The sequence below is a fragment of the Anomaloglossus baeobatrachus genome, chromosome 1 (assembly GCF_048569485.1).
Source record: "Anomaloglossus baeobatrachus isolate aAnoBae1 chromosome 1, aAnoBae1.hap1, whole genome shotgun sequence".
Taxonomy (NCBI): domain Eukaryota; kingdom Metazoa; phylum Chordata; class Amphibia; order Anura; family Aromobatidae; genus Anomaloglossus; species Anomaloglossus baeobatrachus.
Genome location: NC_134353.1, coordinates 189,011,664 through 189,039,326, shown reverse-complemented (window position 1 = coordinate 189,039,326; position 27,663 = coordinate 189,011,664). Strand labels below are relative to the sequence as shown.

General features: G+C 39.6%; 1 protein-coding gene across 2 annotated transcripts in view; it reads right to left on the bottom strand.

The window, feature by feature from the left end:
- FSTL5 (follistatin like 5) overlaps window positions 1-27,663 on the bottom strand; it is a 1,179,512-nt gene that overhangs the window by 77,683 nt on the left and 1,074,166 nt on the right. For both annotated transcript variants that reach the window (XM_075347385.1, XM_075347392.1), the window contains 2 exons: window positions 22,294-22,443; window positions 8,442-8,549 (listed from right to left, as the gene is read on the bottom strand). In XM_075347385.1, coding sequence (XP_075203500.1) covers window positions 8,442-8,549; window positions 22,294-22,443 — 258 coding nt within the window. The remainder of the gene's footprint in view (window positions 1-8,441; window positions 8,550-22,293; window positions 22,444-27,663) is intronic.

Here is a 27,663-nt window from a genome sequence, read left to right as displayed (position 1 = left end):
GTTCCTCGCTCCTGCGGTGTCACACATAGCGATGTGTGCTGCCGCAGGAACGAGGAACAACATTGCTAATTAGAAGAAAATGATTTTTTGTTTTAGGACGACCTCTCCGCGGCAAATGATTTTTGCCACTTTTGCGATCGTTTTAGGTCGCACATAAATGTCACATACTGCGATGTCGTTAATGAAGCCGGATGTGCGTCACTAACGATGTGACCCCAACGATAATTCATTAATGATATCGTAGCGTGTAAAGCCCCCTTTCATAGTATCATAGTATTATAGTTTTTAAGGTTGAAGGGAGACTCTAAGTCCATCTAGTTCAACCCATAGCCTAACATGTTGATCCAGAGGAAGGCAAAAAAAACCCCCAATGTGGCAAACAAGTTCCAATGGGGAAAAAATTTCCTTCCTGACTCCACATCCGGCAATCAGACTAGTTCCCTGGATCAATACCCTGTCATAAAATCTAATATACATAACTGGTAATATTAAATTTTTCAAGAAAGGCATCCAGGCTCTGCTTAAATGTTAGTAGTGAATCACTCATTACAACATCATGCGGCAGAGAATTCCATAGTCTCACTGCTCGTACAGTAAAGAATCCTCGTCTGTGATTATGATTAAACCTTCTTTCCTCAAGACGTAGCGGATGCCCCCGTGTTCCAGTCGCAGGCCTAGGTGTAAAAAGATCTTTGGAAAGGTCTCTGTACTGTCCCCTCATATATTTATACATTGTGATTAGATCCCCCCTAAGCCTTCGTTTTTCCAGACTAAATAACCCCAAGTTTAATAACCTGTCTTGGTATTGCAGCCCACCCATTCCTCTAATAATCTTGGTCGCTCTTCTCTGCACCCTCTCCAGTTCAGCTATGTCCTTCTTATATATCGGTGACCAGAATTGTACACAGTATTCCAAGTGCGGTCGCACTAGTGACTTGTACAGAGGTAGAACTATATTTTTTTCATGAACACTTATACCTCTTTTAATACATCCCATTATTTTATTAGCCCTGGCAGCAGCTGCCTGACACTGTCCACTAAAGTGAAGTTTACCATCCACCCATACACCCAAGTCTTTTTCTGTGTCTGTTTTACCCAGTGTTCTACAATTAAGTACATAATCATAAATGTTATTTCCTCTACCCAAGTGCATGACCTTACATTTATCTACATTAAACTTCAATTGCCACTTCTCAGCCCAATCCTCCAATTTACATAAATCTCCCTGAAATATAAAATTATCCTCCTCTGTATTGATTACCCTGCAGAGTTTAGTATCATCTGCAAATATTGAAATTCTACTCCGCATGCCCCCAACAAGGTCATTTATAAATATGTTGAAAAGAAGCGGGCCCAATACTGACCCCTGTGGTACCCCACTATGAACTGAGACCCAGTCCGAGTACGTACCATTAATAACCACCCTTTGTTTCCTGTCACTGAGCCAGCTTTTAACCCAGTTACACATATTTTCCCCTATCCCCATTATTCTCATTTTATGTACCAACCTTTTGTGTGGCACCGTATCAAAAGCTTTTGAAAAGTCCATATACACAACATCCACTGCATTTCCCTGGTCCAGGCTTGAACTTACCTCTTCATAGAAGCTGATCAAATTAGTTTGACAGGATCGATCCCTCATAAACCCATGTTGATACTCTGTCATAAGGTTATTTTTCTTGAGATACTCCAGTATAGCATCTCTCAAGAAACCCTCAAGGATTTTACCAACCGTAGAGGTTAAACTTACCGGCCTATAATTTCCCGGCTCAGTTTTTGTCCCCTTTTTGAATATTGGCACCACATTTGCTATGCGCCAGTCCTGCGGTACCGACCCTGTTATTAAGGAATCTGAGAAGATTAAAAATAATGGTCTATCTATCACAGAACTCAATTCCTGTAGTACTCTGGGGTGTATGCCATCCGGGCCCGGAGATTTGTCAACCTTAGTGATTTCGAGGCGGCGGCGTACTTCCTGCTGGGTTAAGCAGGTAATATTCAAGGGTGAATTTATGGTATCACTGGTCATGTCATCTGCCATGGCATTTTCTTGTATAAAAACCGTAGAAAAAAAGTCATTCAGCAGGTTGGCTTTACCCTCATCCCCTTCCACCATTTCACCAAGACTATTTTTAAGGGGGCCAACACTATCGCTTTTCAGTTTTTTACTGTTTATGTAGTTAAAGAATATTTTAGGATTATTTTTACTTTCTCTCGCAATGAGTCTCTCTGTCTCAAACTTAGCTAACTTAATTTGCTTTTTACATATTTTATTTAATTTTCTATAATTATATAATGCCTCATCACTACCTACCCTCTTTAATTCTTTTAAGGCTTTCTGTTTTTCTTTTATTGCTTCCCTTACAGCTCTATTTAGCCATAGGGGTTTCCTCCTATTTCTAGCATGTTTGTTCCCATAGGGTATATTTTCTGCACAAGCCCTATTCAGGATGCTCATAAAAGTCTCCCATTTGCTTTGTGTACTTTTATTACTTAGTACATCATCCCAGTTTATTGCACTAAGATCATCTCTCAACCGTTTAAAATTTGCTTTCCTGAAGTTTAGTGTCCTTGTAGCCCCTCTACTAGACATCTTACTAAAGAATACATGAAAACTTATTATTTTGTGATCACTATTCCCCAAGTAACCCCCAACTTGTATATTTGATATGCGGTCTGGCCTATTGGTTAGTACAAGGTCTAGTAGTGCTCCCCTTCTTGTGGGGTCCTGTACCATTTGTGAAAGTTAATTATCTTTCCTTGTTATCAAAAATCTATTTCCTTTGCTGGAACTGCAAGTTTCTGCTCCCCAATTTATATCAGGATAGTTAAAGTCCCCCATAATACTTACCTCTCCGAGACTCGCTGCTTTATCAATTTGCTTTATGAGGAGATTCTCTACCTCTTCCATAATATTCGGCGTCTTATAACACACCCCTATCAGTATTTTATTATTCATTCTCCCCCCCTTATCTCCACCCATAGGGACTCTACATTCTCAGTACCCTCACATATGTTGTCACGCAGGATGGGTTTTAAGGATGATTTTACATATAGACACACACCTCCCCCTCGCTTATTTGTACGGTCATTCCTGAATAGGCTATAACCCTGTAAATTAACAGCCCAGTCATAGCTCTCATCCAGCCATGTCTCTGATATCCCCACTATATCATAATTTTCTTCCAACAATATTAATTCTAATTCCTCCACCTTATTTGTGAGGCTTCGGGCATTAGTGTACATGCACGTTACGTATGACTCTGTACCTGTATTCCTGCTTACTGTATTAACTGTCCTAACCCTTCCCCCCGTACCACCCCCAATTTCATTACTTGTGCCCTGGTCACTATCTGCACTACATTCCCCTTCTATAAAGTGAATACCCTCGCCCCCCATTCCTAGTTTAAACACTCCTCCAACCTTCTAGCCATTTTCTGCCCCAGCAGAGCTGCACCTTCCCCATTAAGATGCAGCCCATCCCTAGCATAGAATCTGTAGCCAACTGAAAAGTCGGCCCAATTCTCCAGGAACCCAAAACCCTCTTTCCTACACCAATTCCTGAGCCACATGTTAACCTCCCTGATCTCTCTTTGCCTCTCTGGTGTGGCTCGTGGCACAGGTAGTATTTCCGAAAATACCAACTTTGAGGTCCATGCTTTAAGCTTACAACCTAATTCCCTGAAATCATCTTTAAGGACCTTCCACCTACCTCTAACTTTGTCATTTGTGCCAATGTGTACAATGACCGCTGGGTCCTCCCCAGCCCCTCCCAGTAATCTGTCAACCCGATCAGCGATGTGCCGAACTCGAGCGCCAGGAAGACAACACACTGTTCGGCGATCCCTGTCTTTGTGACAGAGTGCCCTATCTGTCCCCCTTTATTCTTAGGATGCCTACCAATCAGCAGCTGTAATCTCTGGCAGTAACCAAATAAAAAAATTGATCTAAACAGCAATTTATAGCTTCATTTAATGGACATTGCAGAATTGTTCTTCTTGAATAAGGTATGTCCTGCAGGCCTTGGCAGTAGGTGCTACATATTGAATGAATCTGCAGAATGTAGGTCTGTGTATATCTGTCGATCAGTGGAGCCAATAACAAGTGATTGGTCAGGATACTGGAGCATCCAACCCCACTGACCTGATATCGATGGATAAGTTATTCCAAATCAAGACATTCAGAGCTGCTCTACATTACAGTACAATCATATGAAAAAGTTTGGGCACCCCTATTAATGTTAACCTTTTTTCTTTATAACAATTTGGGTTTTTCCAACAGCTATTTCAGTTTCATATATCTAATAACTGATGGACTAAGTAATATTTCTGGATTGAAATGAGGTTTATTGTACTAACAGAAAATGTGCAATCCGCATTTAAACAAAATTTGACTGGTGCAAAAGTATGGGCACCTCAACATGGGGAAACTATATGCAACTGGGGAAACTATATGCAACTGGGTAAGGAATTGGCTAAAAGATAGGAAACAAAGAGTAGTCATAAATGGATCATTCTCTAAATGGGCCATAGTCAGCAGTGGGGTGCCGCAGGGATCTGTGCTAGGACCAATTCTTTTTACTCTCTTTATTAATGACCTTGTGGATGGGATTGATAGTAAAGTGTCAGTCTTTGCTGATGACACCAAACTATGTAGGATATTAAAAACTGAGCTTGATAGTATAATATTACAAAAAGATCTAGATAAGATGTCAGAATGGGCAGATACTTGGCAAATGAGATTTAATGTTGATAAATATAAAGTAATGCACCTAGGACGGAGTAATCCTATAACTGCGTATACATTAAATGGAAGTAAACTCGGGACTACAGAACAGGAGAAGGACTTGGGTATTCTCATTACAAATAAGCTGAGCAGCAGCACTCAATGTCAAGCAGCAGCTGCAAAAGCAAACAAGATTCTAGGGTGTATAAAAAGAGAGATTAGATCCCGGGATCCCAACATATTGTTACCCCTCTATAAATCACTTGTAAGGCCACATCTGGAATATGGGGTCCAGTTTTGGACTCCACATTTTAAAAAGGACATTCAGAAGTTAGAGTCAGTTCAAAGGCAGGCAAGTAGACTACTACAAGGAATGGAAGGCCTCCCATATGATGACAGGTTGAAAAAGTTAGATATGTTTAGCTTAGAAAAAAGACGTCTCAGAGGAGATCTCATTTATATGTATAAATATATGTGTGGTCAATATAAAGGACTGGCACATGACTTATTTCTTCCGAAAACAATACTAAGGACCAGGGGGCACTCACTGCGAGTGGAAGAAAAGAGATTCCGGCAGCTAAATAGGAAAGGGTTCTTTACAGTTAGAGCAGTCAGACTATGGAATACCCTACCACAAGAGGTAGTAATGGCAGATACTATAACAGCTTTCAAAAAAGGGCTTGATGATTTCCTCAGTACACACAACATTGTTGGTTATAAATGACTAAGTGACCAAATGTAGAACTGGTGGAGGAAGGTTGAACTAGATGGACCTAGGTCTTTTTTCAACCTTAGTAACTATGTAACTAACTATGTAACTACGTAACATAAAAGGGACATTAATATTTTGTAGATCCTCCTTTTGCAAAAATAACAGCTTCTAGTCACTTCCTGTAGCTTTTAATGAGTTCCTGGATCCTGGATGAAGGTATATTTGACCATTCCTGTTTACAAAACAATTCCAGTTCAGTTAAGTTTGATGGTCCCCGAGCATGGACAGCACGCTTCGAATCATCCCACAGATTTTCAATGATATTCAGGTCTGGGGACTGGGATGGCCATTCCAGAACATTGTAATTGTTCCTCTGCATGAATGCCTGAGTAGATTTGGAGCGGTGTTTTGGATAATTGCTGAAATATCCATCCCCTGCGTAACTTCAACTTCGTCACTGATTATTGCACATTATTGTCAAAAATCTGCTGACACTGAGTTGAATCCATGCGACCCTGAACTTTAACAAGATTCCCGGTGCCAGCATTGGCCACACAGCCCCAAAGCATGATGGAACCTCCACCAAATTTTACTGTGTGTAGCAAGTGCTTTTCTTGGAATGCCGTGTTTTCTGCCTCCATGCATAACACCTTTTAGTATGACCAAACAACTCAATCTTTGTTTCATCAGTCCACAGGACCTTCTTCCAAAATGTAACTGGCTTGTCCAAATGTGCTTTTGCATACCTCAGGTGACTCTGTTTGTGGCGTGCTTGCAGAAACGGCTTCTTTCGCATCACTCTCCCATACAGCTTCTCCTTGTGCAACGTGCGCTGTATTGTTGACCGATGCACATTGACACCATCTGCAGCAAGATGAAGCTGCAGGTCTTTGAAGGTGGTCTGTGGATTGTCCTTGACTGTTCTCACCATTCTTCTTCTCTGCTTTTCTGATATTTTTCTTGGCCTGCCACTTCTTGGCTTAACAAGAACTGTACCTGTGTTCTTCCATTTCCTTACTATGTTCCTCACAGTGGAAACTGACTGTTTAAATCTCTGAGACAATTTTTTGTATCCTTCCCCTGAACAACTATGTTGAATACTCTTTGTTTTCAGATCATTTGAGAGTTGTTTGGAGGAGCCCATGATGCCACTCTTCATAGGAGATTCAAATAGGAGAACAACTTGCAAGTGGCCACCTTAAATACTTTTTCTCATGATTGGATACACCTGCCTATGAAGTTCAAAGCTCAATGAGGTTACAAAACCAATTTAGTGCTTTAGTAAGTCAGTAAAAAGTAGTTAGGAGTGTTCAAATCAAGAAATTGATAAGGGTGCACAAAATTTTGCACAGGTCAAATTTTGTTTAAATGAGGATTGCACATTTTCTGTTAGTACAATAATCCTCATTTCAATCCAGAAATATTACTCAGTCCATCAGTTATTAGATATATGAAACTGAAATAGCTGTTGCAAAAACCCAAATTGTTATAATGAAAAAAAGGTTAACATTAATAGGAGTGCCCAACTTTTTCATATGACTGTATATAGCAGGGACCATTATGCAATGAATGAAGCTAGGCGAAGCAACTATGTCAGTATGTTAATCTGGAGTTTAGAACAGCTAATCACTGGGAGTTTCGGCTGTGGGACCCGTACTTCTGACTATCTGACATTGATGGCCTATCCAAAAAATATGTATCAATTTAACTTAAGGATATCTGTATGACAAGCCTGTCTTATTGCATCATTCTGATGTGATACATTTGTTGAATTGGGATTAATTGCTTAGACTAAGATTTGAACCTAAGTTGCAGTCCATTTTGGCCAATATTGTAATGTTCAGAAATTTACTTATACTGGGTCATTTTCTTTAGCATACCTATCTGAAAGAACAGTGTATCATAGAGTGTAGTTTTCACAAGGAGCACTCTTGTTGGAAAGTACGAATCACTTTACTGAATGGCAGTTGTCCTTTTCTCCTAAACAGTTCTTGGATCTCTATACATGCAATAAAGACTTTCTGCTAAATCCAGGGAGTAGAGTCTAGAGATTTGTGATTTCACACCTTTAAAAACTCACAACAAGGTGTGGACTTTCCCACAGGAAATTCAGTTATAGCTACTATTGGAGTAGTTTTCATTAGGATAAGCTGACACATGTACACTAAAAACTTCATTATGAAGCACAAAGGCAGCAAATCAGAATCTTAAGGCAGTTTTACACGCAGCAACATCGCTAGCGATGTTGCTGGTGAAAGCACCCGCCCCCGTTGATTGTGCGTCATGGGCAAATCGCTGCCCGTGGCGCACGGCATCGCTACGACCCGTCACATGTACTTACATGCCAAGCAACGTTGCTGTGGCCGGCGAACCACCTCCTTTCTAAGGGGGCGGTTTGTTCAGTGTCACAGCGGCGTCACTAAGTGACCACCAAAAAGAAGCGGAGGGGCGGAGATGAGCGGGCTGAACATCCCGCCCACCTCCTTCCTTCCTCATTGCGGTTGTCCGCAGGTATGGTGATGTTCCTCGTTCCTGCGGTGTCACACATAGCGATATGTGCTGCCGCAGGAACGACGAACAACCTGCTTCATGCAACAGCAACGACATTTGGGATTAGAACAACATGTCAACGATCAACGATTAGGTGAGTAATTTTGATCGTTAACGGTCGTTCGTGCGTTTCACATGCAACAACGTTGCTAACGAGGCCGGATGTGCATCACAAATTCTGTTTCCCAACGACATCTCGTTAGTGATGTCGTTGCGTGTAAAGCCCCCTTTAGACAAGCATTGGTGATGGATAGTTCATGTATAACCAGTTAGCAGGCAGAATATGTACTGGAGAAACAATGCTTCCAATTATGTCTCAGATGAATACTGCAAATGATGGATGCGATACTATCATACATATAATGAAATCAATATTCCATAGATAATGATGTAAAAATATTCCATTGGATACCAAGTAATAGTAAGGATGTCAGATATGTATTAGAGTCCGTACCTGCAATGTTGGAGATGACTTTTCGATAGTGCCCCAGCTGAGAACCCAGACTTGATCATGTGATTTATCATAATGTAATGTCACAGGAATGGGATCTGTGTTTACAGCCTAGAAATATTTAAGAAAACATATTATAAATACATAGATTTAAAATAAATTCTGCAGTTTGTTATGTTAAATTCAATTCTCAGCATGTTATTTAATGTAACTTCAAAATATTAGCTAAATATTCACAGAAAACTGATTTCAGATGCTAACATCTATTATTGTTTTCGCGTTTTAGTCTTGTTAATCTCAAATTTGGAAGATCGGTCTCAAAATAAACTCAGGTTATTTTTGTTGAAAGAATTTTGTTTCTTAGAATTTATTCAGTAAAGTCATGTACAGCTTCTGAAGGACACTTCAAAGTTTTCACACCTAGAATCTAAACCTTTCATCTAATCAGGCAGACAATTTTGCTACTGTACATCTGGAAAATTGTTCTTCAAAGTTTTGATTGCTGTTGACCACTTGTGATTTTACCCCTTCCTTACAGTCAATGTCTTTTACAGGCAATCTTAAACTGTGCATTCCAGCAGGCATTCTTGTATTGTCTTTAATATGACTATTGTATCATGTCCTTATAAAATTTAAATCAAATGCTGCAAATCTGTTTAATTTATATTATAGTCTGATTTATTTTTACATTGTTTTCCATAAGTGTTTACTTTCACATTGCTACCATTTATCTTAATATAATATTGTTTTTCCAAAATATTTTTAGTATTATATTTTTTTTAAGATTTACAGGTTTTCAACTATTCCATTACATTTGCTTGGTGATTTTCATTCCCAATTATTGTTATTTACCTACTGTCTGTCAATTGTGCTTCATTATATACTAGTACTCTATTACTTTAAAATATTTGGAAAAAGACAGTGATTGAAGAAATTAAATATATTCAAGCAACTCATTTTTTCATTTCTTGAAATGACTGACATAAACATGCCTACTTTACAGAGCCGTAATAGGGCTCCTAATAGGGAATATGGATGGCATACAGATATGATACATATGCTAGACGAAAAAATAATCGCACATTCGCATAACATATAGAATACCAAATGGATTTCACTTGTCCAACTTTTCTGGATGAGAATGGGACCATTTTTGTATATGCTAGTGGGAGTGACCCCTTATTCAGTTGATTGGGTGATGAAGTACATTACCAGACATAGCTATGGTCAAAAGAGGCGCTGTATCAGAAAAAAAATCTTTAAGGACTCGTGTGTACGTAAATGCTGATATTTCTGCAGCGATTTGACAGCACATGTGTGCTTCAAATCACTGCAGAAACACTGCGTAATGTATGCAGTGTTTTAGCAGATTACATGCCAATTTCATGCGCTATGGCTGCTGCCCCCATCATAGACAGAGTGGGAGCTGCATCCAAAGCGCACAAAATAATTGACATGGTGCATTTCTGAACGCACAGATTTGGGTCAAAATTTTAGCACCTAAATCGCTGCATTCATAAAAGCAACATGCACACGCATTATGCACAATCTACATAGATTGTGCAGGGGACGCGGGACGCAGGACGCATGCATTTATGCTGCAGTGCTAGACGCAGCGTAAATGCAAGCTATAACGCAACATGCGCACAAGCCCTAAATCTAATCCCTGGCAAAACAACCTATTGAAATGCTAGGTTTTACTCAATTCCTACTGAATTTCAACATAAAAGGACACACAGATTACCATTCATTACATAGCTTTTATCTGCCATCAATGTTATCTGCAAGTAGGGCATTCACAAGTACTCATATAATGTTTTCAGCATTTTGTTTAACTAGACTATCACTATTTCCTGAAACTACAGTATAAAAACAATAACTTAACAACTTATATTATCACATTACAGAAATAGAGCAGAAATATAGGAATACTAATGAGCTAGTGTCAAATTTCCTATATTTCTGAATTGTATTCCTTGTCTTGTTTGTCAAGGAAGGTACCAGCTGGCTAATTAGGATCAGCTAATTTAAACTAATGATGTAGATCCTCGGGATAATGCACTAATGACTAGTTGAGATTGCTGATGACACATAAGAGCACTCTTGGGCTGTTTCAACAAGCCTTTCCTATATCCCAACTGAACTAATGTTCCTCTTCACCATGAAAATATATCAGTTGTTTATCCTAGTTCTACTTTATAGAAAGTACAATGACACCTGCGACCAGTTTATTAGTGGCATTGGCCACCTTTTTCATCCATGATTATAAATGTGAAAGTAATATATTTATTGGCTCTTATTGTTTCTTCTGTCTCTTTGGTTCATATTCTTATATACAATGCATGAAGCTTAGTGAGTGTTTAGTATTGCAAAAGAAAATTCTGCTATTTCACCAACTAGTGACCAGAATAATAAGAGGTTTTTAAAGAGGTGATCTGAAACTAATACAAATTTTAATCAAAAATGATATTTTATTTATTAAAGTAATCTCTTTCCTAATACCTTTTAAATAGAAAAAAATTAGACTGTTCGCTCTTTACGCTAACTGCTTTATTGTTTTACTTTCATTTTGATGGCAGTAGTGACCTCTGTTTCATGGGTGGCGATGGTCTTTGCTCGCCGTGTCCTCTCTTTAGAATGTGCGCTGATAGTATGCTCTATTGCTGGCTTAATACTTCTCAGTGGAGCTGGCGAGTGAGTGCACTGTCAATGTGCATCAAAAAGAATATTACACAGTAACAATGAGCTTGTACTGAGAGTACATCAGAATTAACAAATGACGCATGCTCAGTAAAGCAAGGACGAGCAAAGCCCCTGAAACAGATGTCACTGATGCATTTCAGGTTGGGGACAGTGACTGCAGCCTCTGCCCGATGATGATGCCCTATTTGAGTATCCCAGCATGCAATGAGATTCTCAAACAAAGAATCATCTAACTGGGAATTAGAAAGTTTACATTCTAATACTTCATAATAGGATTCTTATTAGTAATGCACGAACCTGGACTGTAAAAGTCCAGATCTGCGCGGGTTGTCTAGTACTTGTGTGCCAATAGTGGGCCCAGAGCTCTCAGGAAACTCTGGGCAACAATCCAGATCTGGCTATCTGTATAATAAAAAAAATTAAACAAAAAAGAAAGAATATAGGGATACAGCAGACACGTTACACTTAACAGACTACAGTGAGGCTAAAATATTACTTTCAAGACCGCTCATTGACCTCATGCATATGCATATGGGGAGACCCATGGTTATTGAACCTGCAGCCTAAAAATAGCAGCTTGCAGCCTCACAGAAATGTCACATCCATTAGGCACCACAATCCTGGCACTTTACCAAGCTCATTCTGATTGCCCTGGTGTGGTGGCAATCGGGGTAAAAAGGGGTTAATGAAAGCTCATAGCTGCTATGAAGCCCTAGATTAGTAATGGTATGCATCTATGAGACCCCCCATTACTAATCTCTAAGTGAAAAGAAATAAATACAAGCACTGAAAAAATCCTTTATGTGAAAAAAAATACAAAAAAACCCTCTTTCACCCCTTTATTAACTCTAAAGGCCTTTGCACATACAGAGATAAATCTGTGGCAGATCTGTGGTTTCAGTGAAATTGTGGACAATCAGTGCCAGGTTTGTGGCCGTGTACAAATGGAACAATATGTCCATGATTTCACTGCAACCACAGATCTGCCAAAGATTTATCTCTGTGTGTGACGGGGCCTTTACACCTAGATTTTAGATGATTCAGGCTGAAGGGTGCCCAATAACCATGGGTCTCTCCAGCCTGAGAATACCAGCCCTCAGCTGTCGGCTTTATCATGGCTGGGTATCCAAAGTTTTTAAAGTTATTTGTTTAAATAATTTTAAAAAAGCATATGGGGTCCCTATAATTTTGATACACTGCCAAGATAAGCTCACGGCTGTGCGCTGCAGCCTGTAGTTGATCTGTGCTGGGTATCATATTATAGGGGGACTCTATGACAATTTTTTATTTATGTATTTATTTTTACACCACGATAGGGACGCACGCAGTGGGGCAGGGTCTGACTGCAACCAATCACAACATCTGGGAATGCCAGTGAGTGGGGGAAGCAGTGCATATGCATGAGGTTAATGAGCAGCCTCAGAAGTAATGCTACAGCTGTGTGGGAGACTGGTAAGTGTAAGGCAACTGTTCAAATCCCCCTATCACTACTACCACCATTTTAAAGTACCTGATTCATGTCCCCATAGACTTAAATGGCGATTGGCATATGGGCAGATATGAGGGATCAATTCCAGGCTCAAACCGAGTTTTTTAAAAAATGTTTGGACCCGCAGATCCCATAGATCTGTGGGTTTACCCATCTCTTGTTCTTAGATGTTACTTACTTAAGATATGCATATACTGTAAAAAAAAAAATATGTTTCCATAGATAACTATTTCCCATAGAGTGTTGTATAGGCCCCCCATAGAAGATAGATCTTGTTGTTTCGGTATATAATGTAATAGCTCATGATATATATATATATATATATATATATATATATATATATATATATATAGTGCACATTATATGTGAACCTTGAGGAATTGAAGCCAACTAGCACAAGTCTTCTTAAGGAGGACTTGTCACCAAGTAAAAAGGGGCCAGATTTTGTTCTTGCTTTATTTCTTCTGCTTCCCTGAGTATTCTGATTTTTGTTGTTGTTTTATTAATTCACAATATGGTTTCAGAGAAATGGGTCTTTTTTAAAAGTTCTAATTTTTTTTTTTTTTGCCAAGTGGGCATTGCTAACAAGACAATTGTGAAGATTAGTCTAAAGTGTTGCTCACACAATATTCTTTGAGAATGCCCCCTTGGTAAAGACCATAAAAATAACCAATAAATAACAAAGTCCATATCTCTGAAACCATATGGTGGATTAAAAAAAATGGACACTTTTGACCTAGTTACAGCATTTCTTTCTGTAGCAAAAAAAAATCAAATATTAGTAGCCTATTGTTAGTTTAAACTTCTTAACCTGCTATGTATTGTGGTATCTACTCAAAAAAAAAAGCAAAAATGGAGGCAACACTAGGGGGGCCAAAGTGAAAAAAAAGTGGGATTTTATTCATTCAACTAGGTGCAATGTATACATTAGGAAGCAGAAATATTGCACCCAGGTAGACTAAAAATCACTTTTTTCACTTAGAACCCTCGAGTGCTGCCTCAAATCTTGCTTTTTTCCACTCTCTACACCTACCAAATACACTCTTTATATAGGCGGAAATATTTACCTAGTCGTTTTACCTATTTTTTTTCATTCTTCCAGAGGACTTTCTTGACTACTGTTCTAAGACGAACCATCACACTTGAGTTTTATGAATATGTCATCTCCCAATATCTAGTACATTCCATTACCATGGTGATAAGCCATAGATATAATAAATCTCAGAACATTTAATGCTATTTCTAAACTTTAGTCAACAAGAAAGCATTATTTATTAGGCTATAAATTTGATAAAATTGAAATGTTCCAGAAGTTTTAGCTAATATATTATCAAGTGCAGTTCAATGACAGACTCTCTTCCGACCACATAAAATGGAAACTGTAGAAATTATTTTTCTTATTCAGGGTGTTACAACTGGTCTAATTATAAAATAACCCGCTGCAGATGAATACATTCTCAATTTATGAACCTAATAGTCGAAATAAATTGTAAACAACAGAGTCTGGATAAAATATCACATTTACTACATTTGCCACCTTCAAATACTGCATAATACTATGTCCTGTCACAAAAAAAACATGATAGATCTCTACACTCAAAACTTGTTACAACTTGTAATAAAACACAGGCATTATCAAGACTATGCAATTTTCGTTGCACTGAGAAGCACAGATGCAACTGATATAAGTTAATTTATTTCTACTCCCTTATAACTTCAGGCTTAGAATCTCTTTCAGTATTGCTGAAACATAGTCCAAAGTCCTTGTTGATGAGAAAAGACTTTTGACATTCAAAAATGAAATATCTGTAATTGGCTGACCTCTGTTGCAGCTGTAAGCAAAACATAGCTAACCTTTTAGGTCAAATGACTTCAATTTAAGAATTCAAAGAATGTAACTAGAAAAATATTGGAGATCTTCTTCATAAATTATGAAAAATGAACTACAATGAAGTCTGTGCAGAAAAAGGGCAGAGTGTCATGAAGTTTTAGTACTTTTTACATTTCTACAAAATAACATAATTAATTAATAGGGTTGATCGAATACTTCAAATATTCAGCTTCGCGAATATTTTCCGAACAGGTCGCCGATATGTGAATATTCGATATGCAATGTAAGTCTATGGGAAGCCCGAATAGTTCAAAATAGTTGTTATTCGGGTTTCTCATAGACTTACATTGCGCATCGAATATTCGCGGATAGTCGAATAGCGGCGACCTATTCGGTAAATATTCGCGAAGCCGATTATTTGAGGTATTCCATCATCTCTATTAATTAAAAATTAAAATCTTCCGTAACCAATCTGCATATATGGCTCTTTTTATTCACATGTCTAGTTGTCATGTTTTTGTAATATATCAAGTACTATAACTAGATCCATGACAAGTGGCGTAAAAACACACTTTTCTTTCCATTTTGCATCATTGTTTGGTTCCATTCATAACAGATCTGGATTAGGCCATGTGTGTACAGTGCAGTGTTTTAATGCATTTTTGGTGCAGTTTGTTGCCCTGAAGTGCATGCATTTCCTTCTATGAGAATTTAGAAAGGCTGTGCGCACGTTGCTTCTTTTTTGCCTGCAGTTTTGGGTGTCAATGTCAATTCTCTTAGCGCTTTCACAGTGAATATAGTGAAAAATGTATGTGCAAAAATGCACCAAAACGTGGAAAAATGCACTGAAAACACGTAAAAAATGCATGCTTTTTTATGCTTTTTTTTGGCTATAGGTGCATTTTCTACCAGAAGGTCCTTGGTGCTCTGGGTCAATTGTTTTTGCCATTTGGGTTTTGCACTGCAAAGCTGAGTTTTTGACCAAAGTTCTGCAACAAAAAGGCTGCAGTTTGAACTGCATATTGCGGACAAGAAACCCAAATTCCCATAGACTTTGCTTGAAAAGCAGAACACAACCATTTTGGCATTAAACGCTGCAGTTGAAAAAGCAGCAAAAATGCAGGAAAAAAGCAACGTGCTGACATAGCCTCAAGCAGAGCTGTCTGGGTCTCTCCTATGATCCAGCTCTTGACCCTCATTATAAACAATGATCAGATGACTACTGTGTATGAAACAACGTCAGTGCCTAATATTAATGTGTACATCACACTTCTTTCTGTGTGATAATTCATGTGTGTATTTTTTATGGGGAATTTGACTGTCTCTGACAGCTGGATCCCTGCTTCCCCTGTCCCCTGTTGCCTTTTTCTGCAGTGACATTTTAGAACATCAATTCAGAGTAGACATGGGACTGCCTGAATATTTAAAGCCTATGGACAGTCCAGAAGCGTTAAAAAAACAGATCCATTTATGAGATTTAAAGTTGATATGAGATTTAATGTTGAAAAATGTATATTAATGCACCTAGGATTGAGTAATCCTTTTCATGCATATACATTGAATTGTAGTAAACTTAGGACTACAGAACAGGAGAAGGACTTGGGTGTTTGGGTTAAAAGTAAGCTGAGCAGCAGCACTCAATGTCAAGCAGCAGCTGCAAAAGCAAACGAGATTTTAGGGTATATAAAAAGAGAGATTAGATCCCGTGATCCCAACGTATTGTTACCCCTCTATAAATCACTTGTAAGGCCACATCTAGAATATGCAAATCAAAAATATGGGAGCCAGTTTTGGGCTCCCTCCACATTATTAAAAGGATATTCAAAAATTAGAGTCAGCTCAAAGGTAGGCAACTAGATAATTATAAGGAATGAAAAGCCTCCCATATGATGAAAGGATAAAAAAAGTTAGATTCTCTTAGCTTAGAAAAAGAGGTCTCAGAGGATATATATATATACACATGTGTGGTCAATGCAATGACTTATTCCTTCCTTAGAAAATAATAAGGTCCTGGAGGGCACTCACTGCACATTGAAGAAAGGTGATTCTGTCAGCTAAATAGGGTTCTTTAACAGCTTTTAAAAAAGGGCTGGATGATTTCCTCAGTACACACAACAATTTTGGTCATAAATGATTTAGTTACGGAAGCCTAATACCAGGAAGTATAAAAACAATACAGCTTTATTTAACCCCATAACGACAGCCTAATGTCTCAAAACATTGGCATTACAGGGTACTTATTCTGTTCCGACGCTTTAAGACGTTCTGCCAAAAAAAGCCTGTGGCGCCCTTCAGCCACAGAAAATCTCGGGGGTTTCAGCTACCTGAGGTAGATGAGACCCCCCCAGATTATAAATTGGGGTGATTTTTTTTGGACCGCGATAATGTGATCGCCGGTATCACATTAAAAAAAAAGAAATGGCAGGTAAAACTGATTTCTTTCTCATCTGATGTGATCCAACATATCAGATGAGAAAGAAATATAAGCCCCCAGTGCTCCCAAGGCTTCCATTATCCGGAGAAATCCCCCACCCCCCTGCAGAAAATCCAAGATGGTGCTGGAGCGCACCGAAAACTGCCGCCGCCACCTTTGCATTCATTTCACTCTGATCCGAAATGATCAAACATTTGAGATCGGAAAGAAATGTTATCCCCCTGAGCCCTACTACGGTACACCGGAGCCCCATGCGGTTCTCCAGAGCCCTCCCAATCATCCAAGATGGCGGCACGCACATCAGCACGCCGGCCTCATTTGCCACCTTCCTCTGATTTCTGTCACATGTGCCATGACACATGCAACAGAAATCTCCTCCCCAGGAGCTGTAAGCCCACCCCCTATAACACCCCGGTGTTCCCCAGTGTCCCTGGTACCTTGTGCAGCATTGATCCCCCGCGATCCCTCCTCCTTCAGAAGATGCTGGCCGCAGGTGCAGAGAGTGGCTGTCAGCTCAGCTTCCTTCTTTTACAAATGCTGAGCTCACTGCCACTCACACTGCTACTGTGAACCCGGGGAGAGTAAGTGCAGTGTCTGTACACCCATACTTCTCATATGGAGGCTATTCACTCCTAGTAAATGGGGGATACGTTCTCTGAGTGTGCCCCCATATTCTAGAAGGTCCAGAGTCATCGTGGGACCTCCAAAATGGATGACTGCTGATCAGATTTATTTTTCTTTACAATAAATTGGTGAAAGAGGTAATGTGTTAGGGGGTGGTTTTTCAAATATATTTTTTTTCTTTCAACTCTTTTTTTAAAAATAACAGTTGGGGATGTCGACTATCTGATAGACGCCGTGACATCACTAACTGCAAGGCTTGATGCCAGGTGACAATACAGCTGGTATCAACCCCATTTACTACCCGGTTTGCCACTGCAACAGGGCATTCGGGATGAGCCAGGGCGAAGCATCGGGATTGGCGCATCTAATGGATGCGCCACTTCTGGGACGACTGCAGCATGCTTTTTTTAGGCTGGGAAGGGCCAATAACTATGGACTTTCCCATCCTGAGAATACCAGACCATAGCTGTTCACTTTAACTTGGCTGGTGAACCAATTTTGGGGAGACCCCACTTTTTTTCATTATTATGTATTTATAAATAATTATAAAAAAGATCCTGGGGTGCCCTCCAAATTGGATCACCAACCAAGGTAAAGCTGCCAGCTGTGGTTTGCAGGCTACAGCGATCTGCATTACCCTACCTGGCTATCAAAAATGGGGGGACCCCACATCGGTATTTTTTTAAATTATTTATTTTTTGGCTAAATACAAGGCTAGGCACCTTTTAGTGCACCATGAAAGTTATTAGAGTGCCAGCTTAGAATATGTAGGGGGGGTGGGACATTATATATATATATGTGTTTGACATCTGTCTGTCTCTCTATCTATCTATCCATCCATCCTTCCTAGCTTTTTAGGCTTTGTGCCCGAGATTAAGGTTTGCAGCGATTTGGACACTGTGATTTTGCTGCATCCATAACGCTGCATTCTACAGTTAAAGCGCAGTGAAAGGATTTTTAGAAATCTCCTGCTCACTGCGCTTATTTTCTCAACAGCATAAACTGACATCTGGTGCTGCAGAATGACAATTTATGCTGCAGAGATGAGAATTCTCCGCGGAGAGAATAGAGCTAAAGTAAGCAGTGGCCCGAACCTGGATCGTCGTCACGGGCAGCTGCGTTCTCTAGCGGACAACAATCACATTTCCACAGACTCAGTGTCGCCGGATCGTGGGCACATAGTCTAAAAGTGAGAAATTTGCTGCTAGAGCAACATTTTTGTGATTCCCCTGGGGGTTCAAAATGCTCACTATACCCCTAAATAAAATCCTAGTTTCCAAATTGGGGTTACTTGTGGGGGGTTTCAGCTGTATAGGTACCTTAGAGGCCCTGGAAATGTAACATGGTGCCCATAATTTATTTTAGCTTTTCCAAAATTCAATTGGTGCTCCTTCCATTCCAAGTCCTTCCATTTGTCCAAACAGAGGTTTTTGGCTACATGTGGGGTATCCCTGTGCTCATAAGAAATTGGTTAAACTGTGGGGTCCACTTTTTGGTGTTTCCTCTTGAAAAAGTGAGAAATTTAGTGCTAAAGCAACATTTTTTATGAAAAAAATGAAAATTTTCAATATGAATTGCAAAAAATGGCCCTGTCATTAGGGACAAAACTGGCTTTGTCATTATGGGGTTAAAATTTGACACACCAGAGACAAAAACTGCAGTGTCAAAAAAGGAATGAAAACACGTTAAAAATCTGCACCCATACGTGTGTGTAGTTTTAACAGTTAGCAACTGTTCACACTAGCTAATTTGGGGATGCAGTTTTTTTTTTTGCAATTTATATTAGAGGTATAGAAAGATTCCTATTCTGACTGTGCTCTCCGCCAATCAGCCACAGGGTCATTTTACTTATTGCTAGATCCTATCTGCCTAATATTTCAAGACTTTTAGTCCATGAGAGTAATGACAATAGGATAGCGTTCCATCAAAGAAAAGTCACCTTCCCGCATTCATGAGCAAACAAAATTGACCAATTTTTGAGCAAAGAGCCTTCATTTTTCTAAGTATAAAACATTAATGTAATATAAATTTCATTTATTCTGTTGGTATATGTCAGGGCACTTACAAAGTGCTGCTGTATCCCTTTATTTGTGTTTCGTGTAGTTTTAGCAGTTAGAACCTGTTCACACTTGCTATATTTGAAGATCCAGGATTTGGGGTTTTTTGAATGTCAATTTCTTAGGAGGCATCTTCCAAAGATGAAGAAATACAGACATTATATTTGTACCGCAGCATGGCATGTTACAGAGAAGACAATGGGGTAATAAAATACTATAGATAAAATAATCTTTTGTTTTCATTCAATGATTATGCAAAGAAAAAAATGTATTTACTTAGTCTTTAAAGAGGGTTCCCAGTATTCTGATAAAGATCTGCAAGGATCTGAATCCTGACAGTGTGCGGTGCTCACACAGTTAGGATTTACCAGTATTGTCAGTGAGACCAGGCAATCTTGTCACTGTAAATATACAATTTGCCTAAATGAGGTCACCTGACAACTAGATATGCTTTTCTTCTCTCAATTTAATTTTATTGAGAGTTGCCAAGCATGTCTTATAGGAATTTGAACATAAGTATGCAAATCACGTGACAGCCCGCACCACTCTCTGTCAGGATTCAGAAATAAGCAGATTTTTAGCAGAAGACCGTATATACCCTTTAATCATCAGGCAGAGTGTTGCAACAATACTCTATACAGAAATAGAAGATGCTATCATCACTTTATACCCTTGAAAAATGTTGCCTGCATATTCATTCCATGCTCTAAAACTTTGATACTGTCATTAAAAATCATGAAGTCATAAAAAATACTAGATGGGGTAGTTCTTTTTATGCATGATAGACTCCGTGTTCCATTAACTAATTTGAGTAAAACTGGAGTTTTAATGAGAGGTACATTACGGTAATTACCTTACCGTCATGTTATGGGTTAAAAAAAAAAGTTCTATGAAACTCTGTCGAAACCCAAAACTTTGGAACACACACAAACACACACACACGTACACACAAACACACGTGCACATGCACACACACGCACACACACACACACACACATACACTATATATACTCATATTATACACATATGCTATATAAATATATTATACTACATGTATATTATGTATTGTGCAAATAGAAATTTTTGTAAATAATATTTTCTCATCCTGGCTGAATGGCTGGCTGAGTCAGGTTCGTCCATTTGTATTGTAAGAGAATTGTTGTGTACTATGGGATAAACTGAAATTGAAAAAAAATTAACAGCTGCATCCAACACATTTTCCTGCTCCTTTTCTTCTCTTTACTGTTCTACACTAAAGTGGTTTATTGTGACTTAAGGTGATCTTTGAACACACAGAGAAATTGCAGAGATCTTGCTGGCAGGCGAAAAACAACCAACAACTGCCTGAAAGTTAGTAAGATGACAATTTGCCTGAACTAAATTTTTTTATGACAGAAATATGAATTTTAGAAGCCAAGACAAGAGCCTTTAACATCTTTTTACACATGAGGCCCCATTAATAAGCTTGATGGATTTGGCGTAGAGCATTGGCATGAAAAATTATATCTTCAAAATGAGAAATTTACCAGTCACAGTGTAACAAATGTGTATTTTGTGAGAACTGAATCCATGCAAAATATTTTCAAGCTTTATTTAAGATAAACTAGTGGGTTTGTCCTAGATAATGTTGTTAGAATAATTTCCTAATTTAATTTAAATCATTTCCATTTTTAAAATGAATATATGTGTAGCAAATAAAAACTATATAAGACACCATAGTTAATTAGTTTTCAGAATTCATTAAACATGACATTAAAACAATGTAGAATTTCTAATAAATATTTGTAGACAAATCCACCCTGTATAGAAATTGACTTATATATCATCAAAGAAGCACACCCATGTATATTTTTTTTATTGAATGTGTGTACATGCATGTAATGTAGTGTACGTGCTCAGTTTCACTTGCGTTTTGCACGGACGAGTGCAATCCAATAAAACATCAGATTGCTTTCACTTTAGTGTAAAACTATGGGGCAGCGTCCTTCTGTGATTGATTTCTCATGCCATATAGGCCTGAATTGTAGTATATTGCGTTTAGCAGCGAGTCTCGGCTCACACACACCCATACAACTCTTTGGGAGTGTGTGAAACAGCGCACTGCACTCGCATGTCATCCGACTGCAGTGCGAAGTATACAGAGATAGGCCAGGGAGGAGATGGGGAGAAAGTCCTCCTACTTTTCAGCATCTGTGTCCTGATCACAAGATCAGATCACAGTTGCATGACCCTCATCTGACACTCGCAGCAGAGGGTCATTAGCATATCACTTCCGATGATCTCGCATCGGAAGCTATGCGCAAGTAGAACCGAGGCCTAAGTGTGTTCATTTGCTCACCTACTGATGCTCTCTCTGGTGTCCAGCACGTTCTTCTACACTTATGCTCTATGCATGAGGCGAATGTCTTTTTCAACAATGAAAGTCTTTGGAGTCTTGTTTTGAGCCTACTTTTTGAGGCTCCATAGACTTATGTTGTAAAAGCCACTTCCTGGTCATGCAGGGCACAGCGTGACATGGCCAATCTGCAGAACGGTGACGTCACAAAGGAGAGGAGACGAACCTCTCTGGACAATGGAGAGTGCAGTAACAGGTGACTATATTAACACACACACTACATGCACATATACACACAATAATACACGCAATAATACAAACATACATGAGAGTGCTTCTTTAATTACATAATTCACATAATGGAAAATACAATTTCATTTACCTGAACAACTTTCTGGCCCTGAATATCAACAAGAATAACTCTATTTAGTAAAGGCTGGGCTGCGTAAATGAATTTATCCTTTACTAAAACAGCAGATGCCCAAACACATCCTTGAGCTTCATGTCCTTCTAACTTTGGACAGACCTCATCCTTGGAAAGAGAAAGAGAAAAACACTTATTAGTACAAAGCATTTTTCAATAACTCTAAATGACCCTATGGTACTTATTTCCATAAAAGCCTATACACAAACATATCAACAAAAATATTGTGCTGTTAATGTGACATATAAAGTATTACATTTTGTGGAACCTTGTCTGACACTAATCCAGCTACATAGCTTTCTAAAACTCTCCAGTGGTTAGCTATATGTACAGTATCACAAAGATGCAACTTAAAAAGAAATCACCCTGGAACCTCGAGCAGTAAAAAGGTGCAGGGCATTATGTGTCGATTGTATTTGTTGACATACTTTATATGTTAATAGATAAAAGATTTCGAACTAAGGGAAGCAAAATATTCAAAAATACATTGTTTTTTTTACTTTATTTGCATTGGAGATATTTTATAACACTGCTCAAATTTGAAATTATAACGATAAAAAGTAAAACTAATGGAATTGTGAAAATCATGCAATGGATAGGCATGTCGATAAAATGCAAATGAGGAAAAAGTGGAAACTAAATTTTAAAACATTTCAATTTATTCTCACCAAGAAGAAGAGAAAAAGGTGGCACTTACCGGGGATGCCGGGGGCGTCAGAGACAACGGCAACTGTTTTGACTACACAGGTGCTTTGTCGGGTCCAGACTCCTTCAGTCTAGACCCGATGAAGTGCCTATATGCGCAGAATAGTCACCGTCATCTCTAACGCCCCCAGTATCCCCCCTGCTTTTTTATGTATGGATAAATAAATGAAGATTTTCACCAGGTGAGTGCCAATTTCTTCTCATCTTCTTGGTGAGGATTTTGCTTTGTATACTTTTCTGTGGTGGGGCAGCGCATAATATGGCTCTGCAGTGCCGCTGGCTCATTCATCCGCCGAGTACTGTGTGCACTAAGTGGAGCTAGGTGTGTGGGTTCTTGGTGCCGGACAGTTTTTCTTAGGTGTGGATATTTCAATTTATTCAGTATCAAGTATGAGATCCAATTGTAAAAATACACAAAATTACATACCTTGGAAAGCTACCCATGCGTGTATGTTGCTTTTATATGGTTCTGCTTATTAAAATATTTAGGAGGCCTTATAGCACAATGGTATATTATATTGAGTATGACCCCCTATTCAGATTTGCTGTGACGTGGCAGGGGTGGCTCAAATTATTGATAAATTGTTTGCTAAAAATCTCATTTTGCATTATGGTACAGTAGGAATGAGTTTGTGAATTTTACACTTTTTATTTGTTGCATGCCATTCATAGGTAGTGCTGCCTCCCCCCTCTCTATACATGTGTGTATTAACCCCTCAATGCAATATAGCATTCCTGTACGTGATTGCAGGAATGATCACTAGTGGAGAGGACTAGGGTGCTGAGCTCCCTCGACATGTGGCAGATACCGCCTATATTAACAGACACAACTGGTTAAAAGCTTTGGCCGAGGCTATTATGCTGCAAATCAATCTTTGGCAGTGGCAATTAAAGGCCGCTTTACACGCTGCGATATTGTGACCGATATCGCTAGCATGCGTACCTGCCCCCATCGGTTGTGGGACACGGGCAAATCGCTGACCGTGGCGCACAACATCGCGCGGACCCGTCACACTACTTACCTGCCTAGCGACGTCGCTGTGATCAGTGAACCGCCTCCTTTCTAAGGGGGCGGTTCATTCAGCGTCACAGCGACGTCACAGCAGCGTCACTGAACCGCCGCCCAATAGAAGTGGAGGGGCGGAGATGAGCGGTATGTAACATCCCGCCCACCTTCTTCATTCCTCATTATGGGCAGACGCAGGTAAGGGGAGGTTCCTCATTCCTGCGGTGTCACACATAGTGATGTGTGCTGCAGCAGCAACAAGGAACTACATCGCTAGCTGCAGCAGCAACAATCGAGAATAGGGGGGCATGTCACCGATGAGCGATTTTGAACGTTTTTGCGATGATTCAAAATCGCTCATTGGTGTCACATGCAATGACATCACTAAAGCGGCCGGATGTGCGTCACAAAATCTGTGACCCCCAACAAGATCGCGATGTTGTCAACATTGAGCGATGTCGTAGCGTGTAAAGCGGCCTTTAATGTGTGCTATAGCTTGTGCTTCCTGGCTCCCATTGATGGCATATGATGTGACTGCTGGTTGCTGATTAATTATTATGGCACCTGGGAGCTTGTTGAAGACCCTGACTACCACCATCTTGGTACTCATCTGTAGCTCAGCTATGAGATCAAGATTACACTACATTTTGCCATATATAGCTTAAAAACATGAAATTTCTGTAAGTAAACTATATTATTAAATGTTCTGTTGGAAACTGCCAGGTAAATATTTATTCCTATCTTAAGGTGACTTTGACAATACTAAGGCTGTGTTTGCAAAAGAGATTGAAATGGGCTGGATACATTCCTAGGAGGCCTCACAGTGTTACACATAATTACTTTACTAATTGCAGTATCGATCAGCATTATAAACAGATAGCTACAATGTGCTAAAGTCTATAGGATATATGATCACATTTATATCATCTTAAGCTATTTTCAAACATATTTGTAAGTCATATCTTTAAATTGTTGAAGTTAATGCATCCATGCACAGTGCTGTGCGGTCGCCCGGATCACAGATGGTCACAACAGCTTTTTACCAGTCGGTAATTTTTAAATTAGCGCTTTATTGTCCCTAGCAGATAAAATTAATTCACAATGTGAATGTTTTCTACATGGAGAATGGGTGGAAGTTCACTCATGTGAAGTAATTAACTTACATGGCTTAGTATGCTGTCCATACAGGGTTGTTTGTACACATAGACAGAAAAACCTCTTTTTGTTATACCACTTAACCAGATACCATTAAAATACTTTTTGCAACTTCCACAACTTCCATATTTTTGCATCTGACTTCCTATAGAAAATATTATAGCCAAGTTTCCATTTTTGTAAGTGCGGTGACTAGAGTTGAGCGCGGTTCGCGGTTTGTGGTTATCCAGTTCGCGGCTCGAGTGATTTTGGGGGCTGTTCTAGATCGAACTAGAATTCGAGCTTTTTTGCAAAAGCTCGATAGTTCTAGATACGTTAGAGAACGGTTCTAGCAGCAAAAAACCCAGCTAAATCCTAGCTGGCTTTCCGCTGTAATAGTGTAAGTCACTCTGTGACTCACACTATTATGACATTTCAGTGTATAGTGTGCGGGAACAGCGCATTCAGATCACTGCTGTTTGGATAATGGCGATCGCCATTTTTTTTTTTTTCCTTGTCTTCCTTCACAAAGCGCGCGCGTGTAGTGGGGCGGCCCAGCATGTCAGCCAATCCCAGACACACACACAGCTAAGTGGACTTTTAGCCAGAGAAGCAACGGCATGTGTGATAGGATGTCCATGTCACATGTCCCTGCATTATAAAAACGAGTATCTGCCCGTCCGGACGCCATTATCTCTTCTGCGTCCTTGGTGTCAGACATCACTGGCGCAGCTCCTATCGCTGATACAGCTGTATACGCTCCATACACAGCGCTGGACAGCATAGTGATAGCACTTTCTATCAGTCCTTTTAAGGGCTCATACCGGCAGAGTCAGAGCCATAGGTGACAGGTCCTGAAAACAGAGTTTAACAGCTACACAAGATGACAGCGTCTGTGTAGCTAAGGTCAGGGATTTCCTCACTGCATTTCCCCATTAGGAGGGATAGAAAGGCAGGCTTCCTTTCCTCTACCCAGAGACCCACAACCCTGCCACTGTACCCACCTACCCTTTGCACACTCCAACTCATTGTTACTAAGCCATTATACTAGCAAACACGCAGTGAACTTAGTGGCATCCTAAACGTGGCTATTGGACTTCTGTATAGTCCCAGTAGTGCACAGATATTTGCAGCACGTCTGCCTGCATTGCACACTCAAACTCATTATAACTAAGCCATTATGCTAGCAAACACTGAGTGAACTTAGTGGCATCCTAAACGTGGCTATTGGACTTCTGTATAGTCCCAGTAGTGCACAGATATTTGCAGCACGTCTGCCTGCATTGCACACTCAAACTCATTATAACTAAGCCATTATACTAGGAAACACTGAGTGAACTTAGTGTCATCCTAAACGTGGCTATTGGACTTCTGTATAGTCCCAGTAGAGCAAAGATATTTGCAGCACGTCTGCCTGCATTACAGACTCAAACTCGTTATAACTAAGCCATTATACTAGCAAACACTGAGTGAACTTAGTGGCATCCTAAACGTGGCTATTGGACTTCTGTATAGTCCCAGTAGTGCAAAGATATTTGCAGCACGTCTGGCTGCATTGCACACTCAAACTCATTATAACTAAGCATTTATATTAGCAAACACTGAGTGAACTTAGTGGCATCCTAAACGTGGCTATTGGACTTCTGTATAGTCCCAGTAGTGCAAAGATATTTGCAGCACGTCTGCCTGCATTGCACACTCAAACTCATTATAACTAAGCCATTATACTAGCAAACACTGAGTGAACTTAGTGGCATCCTAAACGTGGCTATTGGACTTCTGTATAGTCCCAGCAGTGCAAAGATATTTGCAGCACGTCTGCCTGCATTGCACACTCAAACTCATTATAACTAAGCCATTATACTAGAAAACACTCAGTGAACTTAGTGGCATCCTAAACGTGGCTATTGGACTTCTGTATAGTCCCAGTAGTGCAAAGATATTTGCAGCACGTCTGCCTGCATTACACACTCAAACTCATTATAACTAAGCCATTATACTAGCAAACACTAAGTGAACTTAGTGGCATCCTATACGTGGCTATTGGACTTCTGTATAGTCCCAGTAGTGCAAAGATATTTGCAGCACGTCTGGCTGCATTGCACACTCAAACTCATTATAACTAAGCATTTATACTAGCAAACACTGAGTGAACTTAGTGGCATCCTAAACGTGGCTATTGGACTTCTGTATAGTCCCAGTAGTGCACAGATATTTGCAGCACGTCCGCCTGCATTGCACACTCAAACTCATTGTTACTAAGCCATTATACTAGCAAACACTCAGTGAACTTAGTGGCATCCTAAACGTGGCTATTGGACTTCTGTATAGTCCCAGTAGTGCAAAGATGTTTGCAGCACGTCTGGCTGCATTGCACACTCAAACTCATGATAACTAAGCCATTATACTAGGAAACACTGAGTGAACTTAGTGGCATCCTAAATGTGGCTATTGGACTTCTGTATAGTCCCAGTAGTGCACAG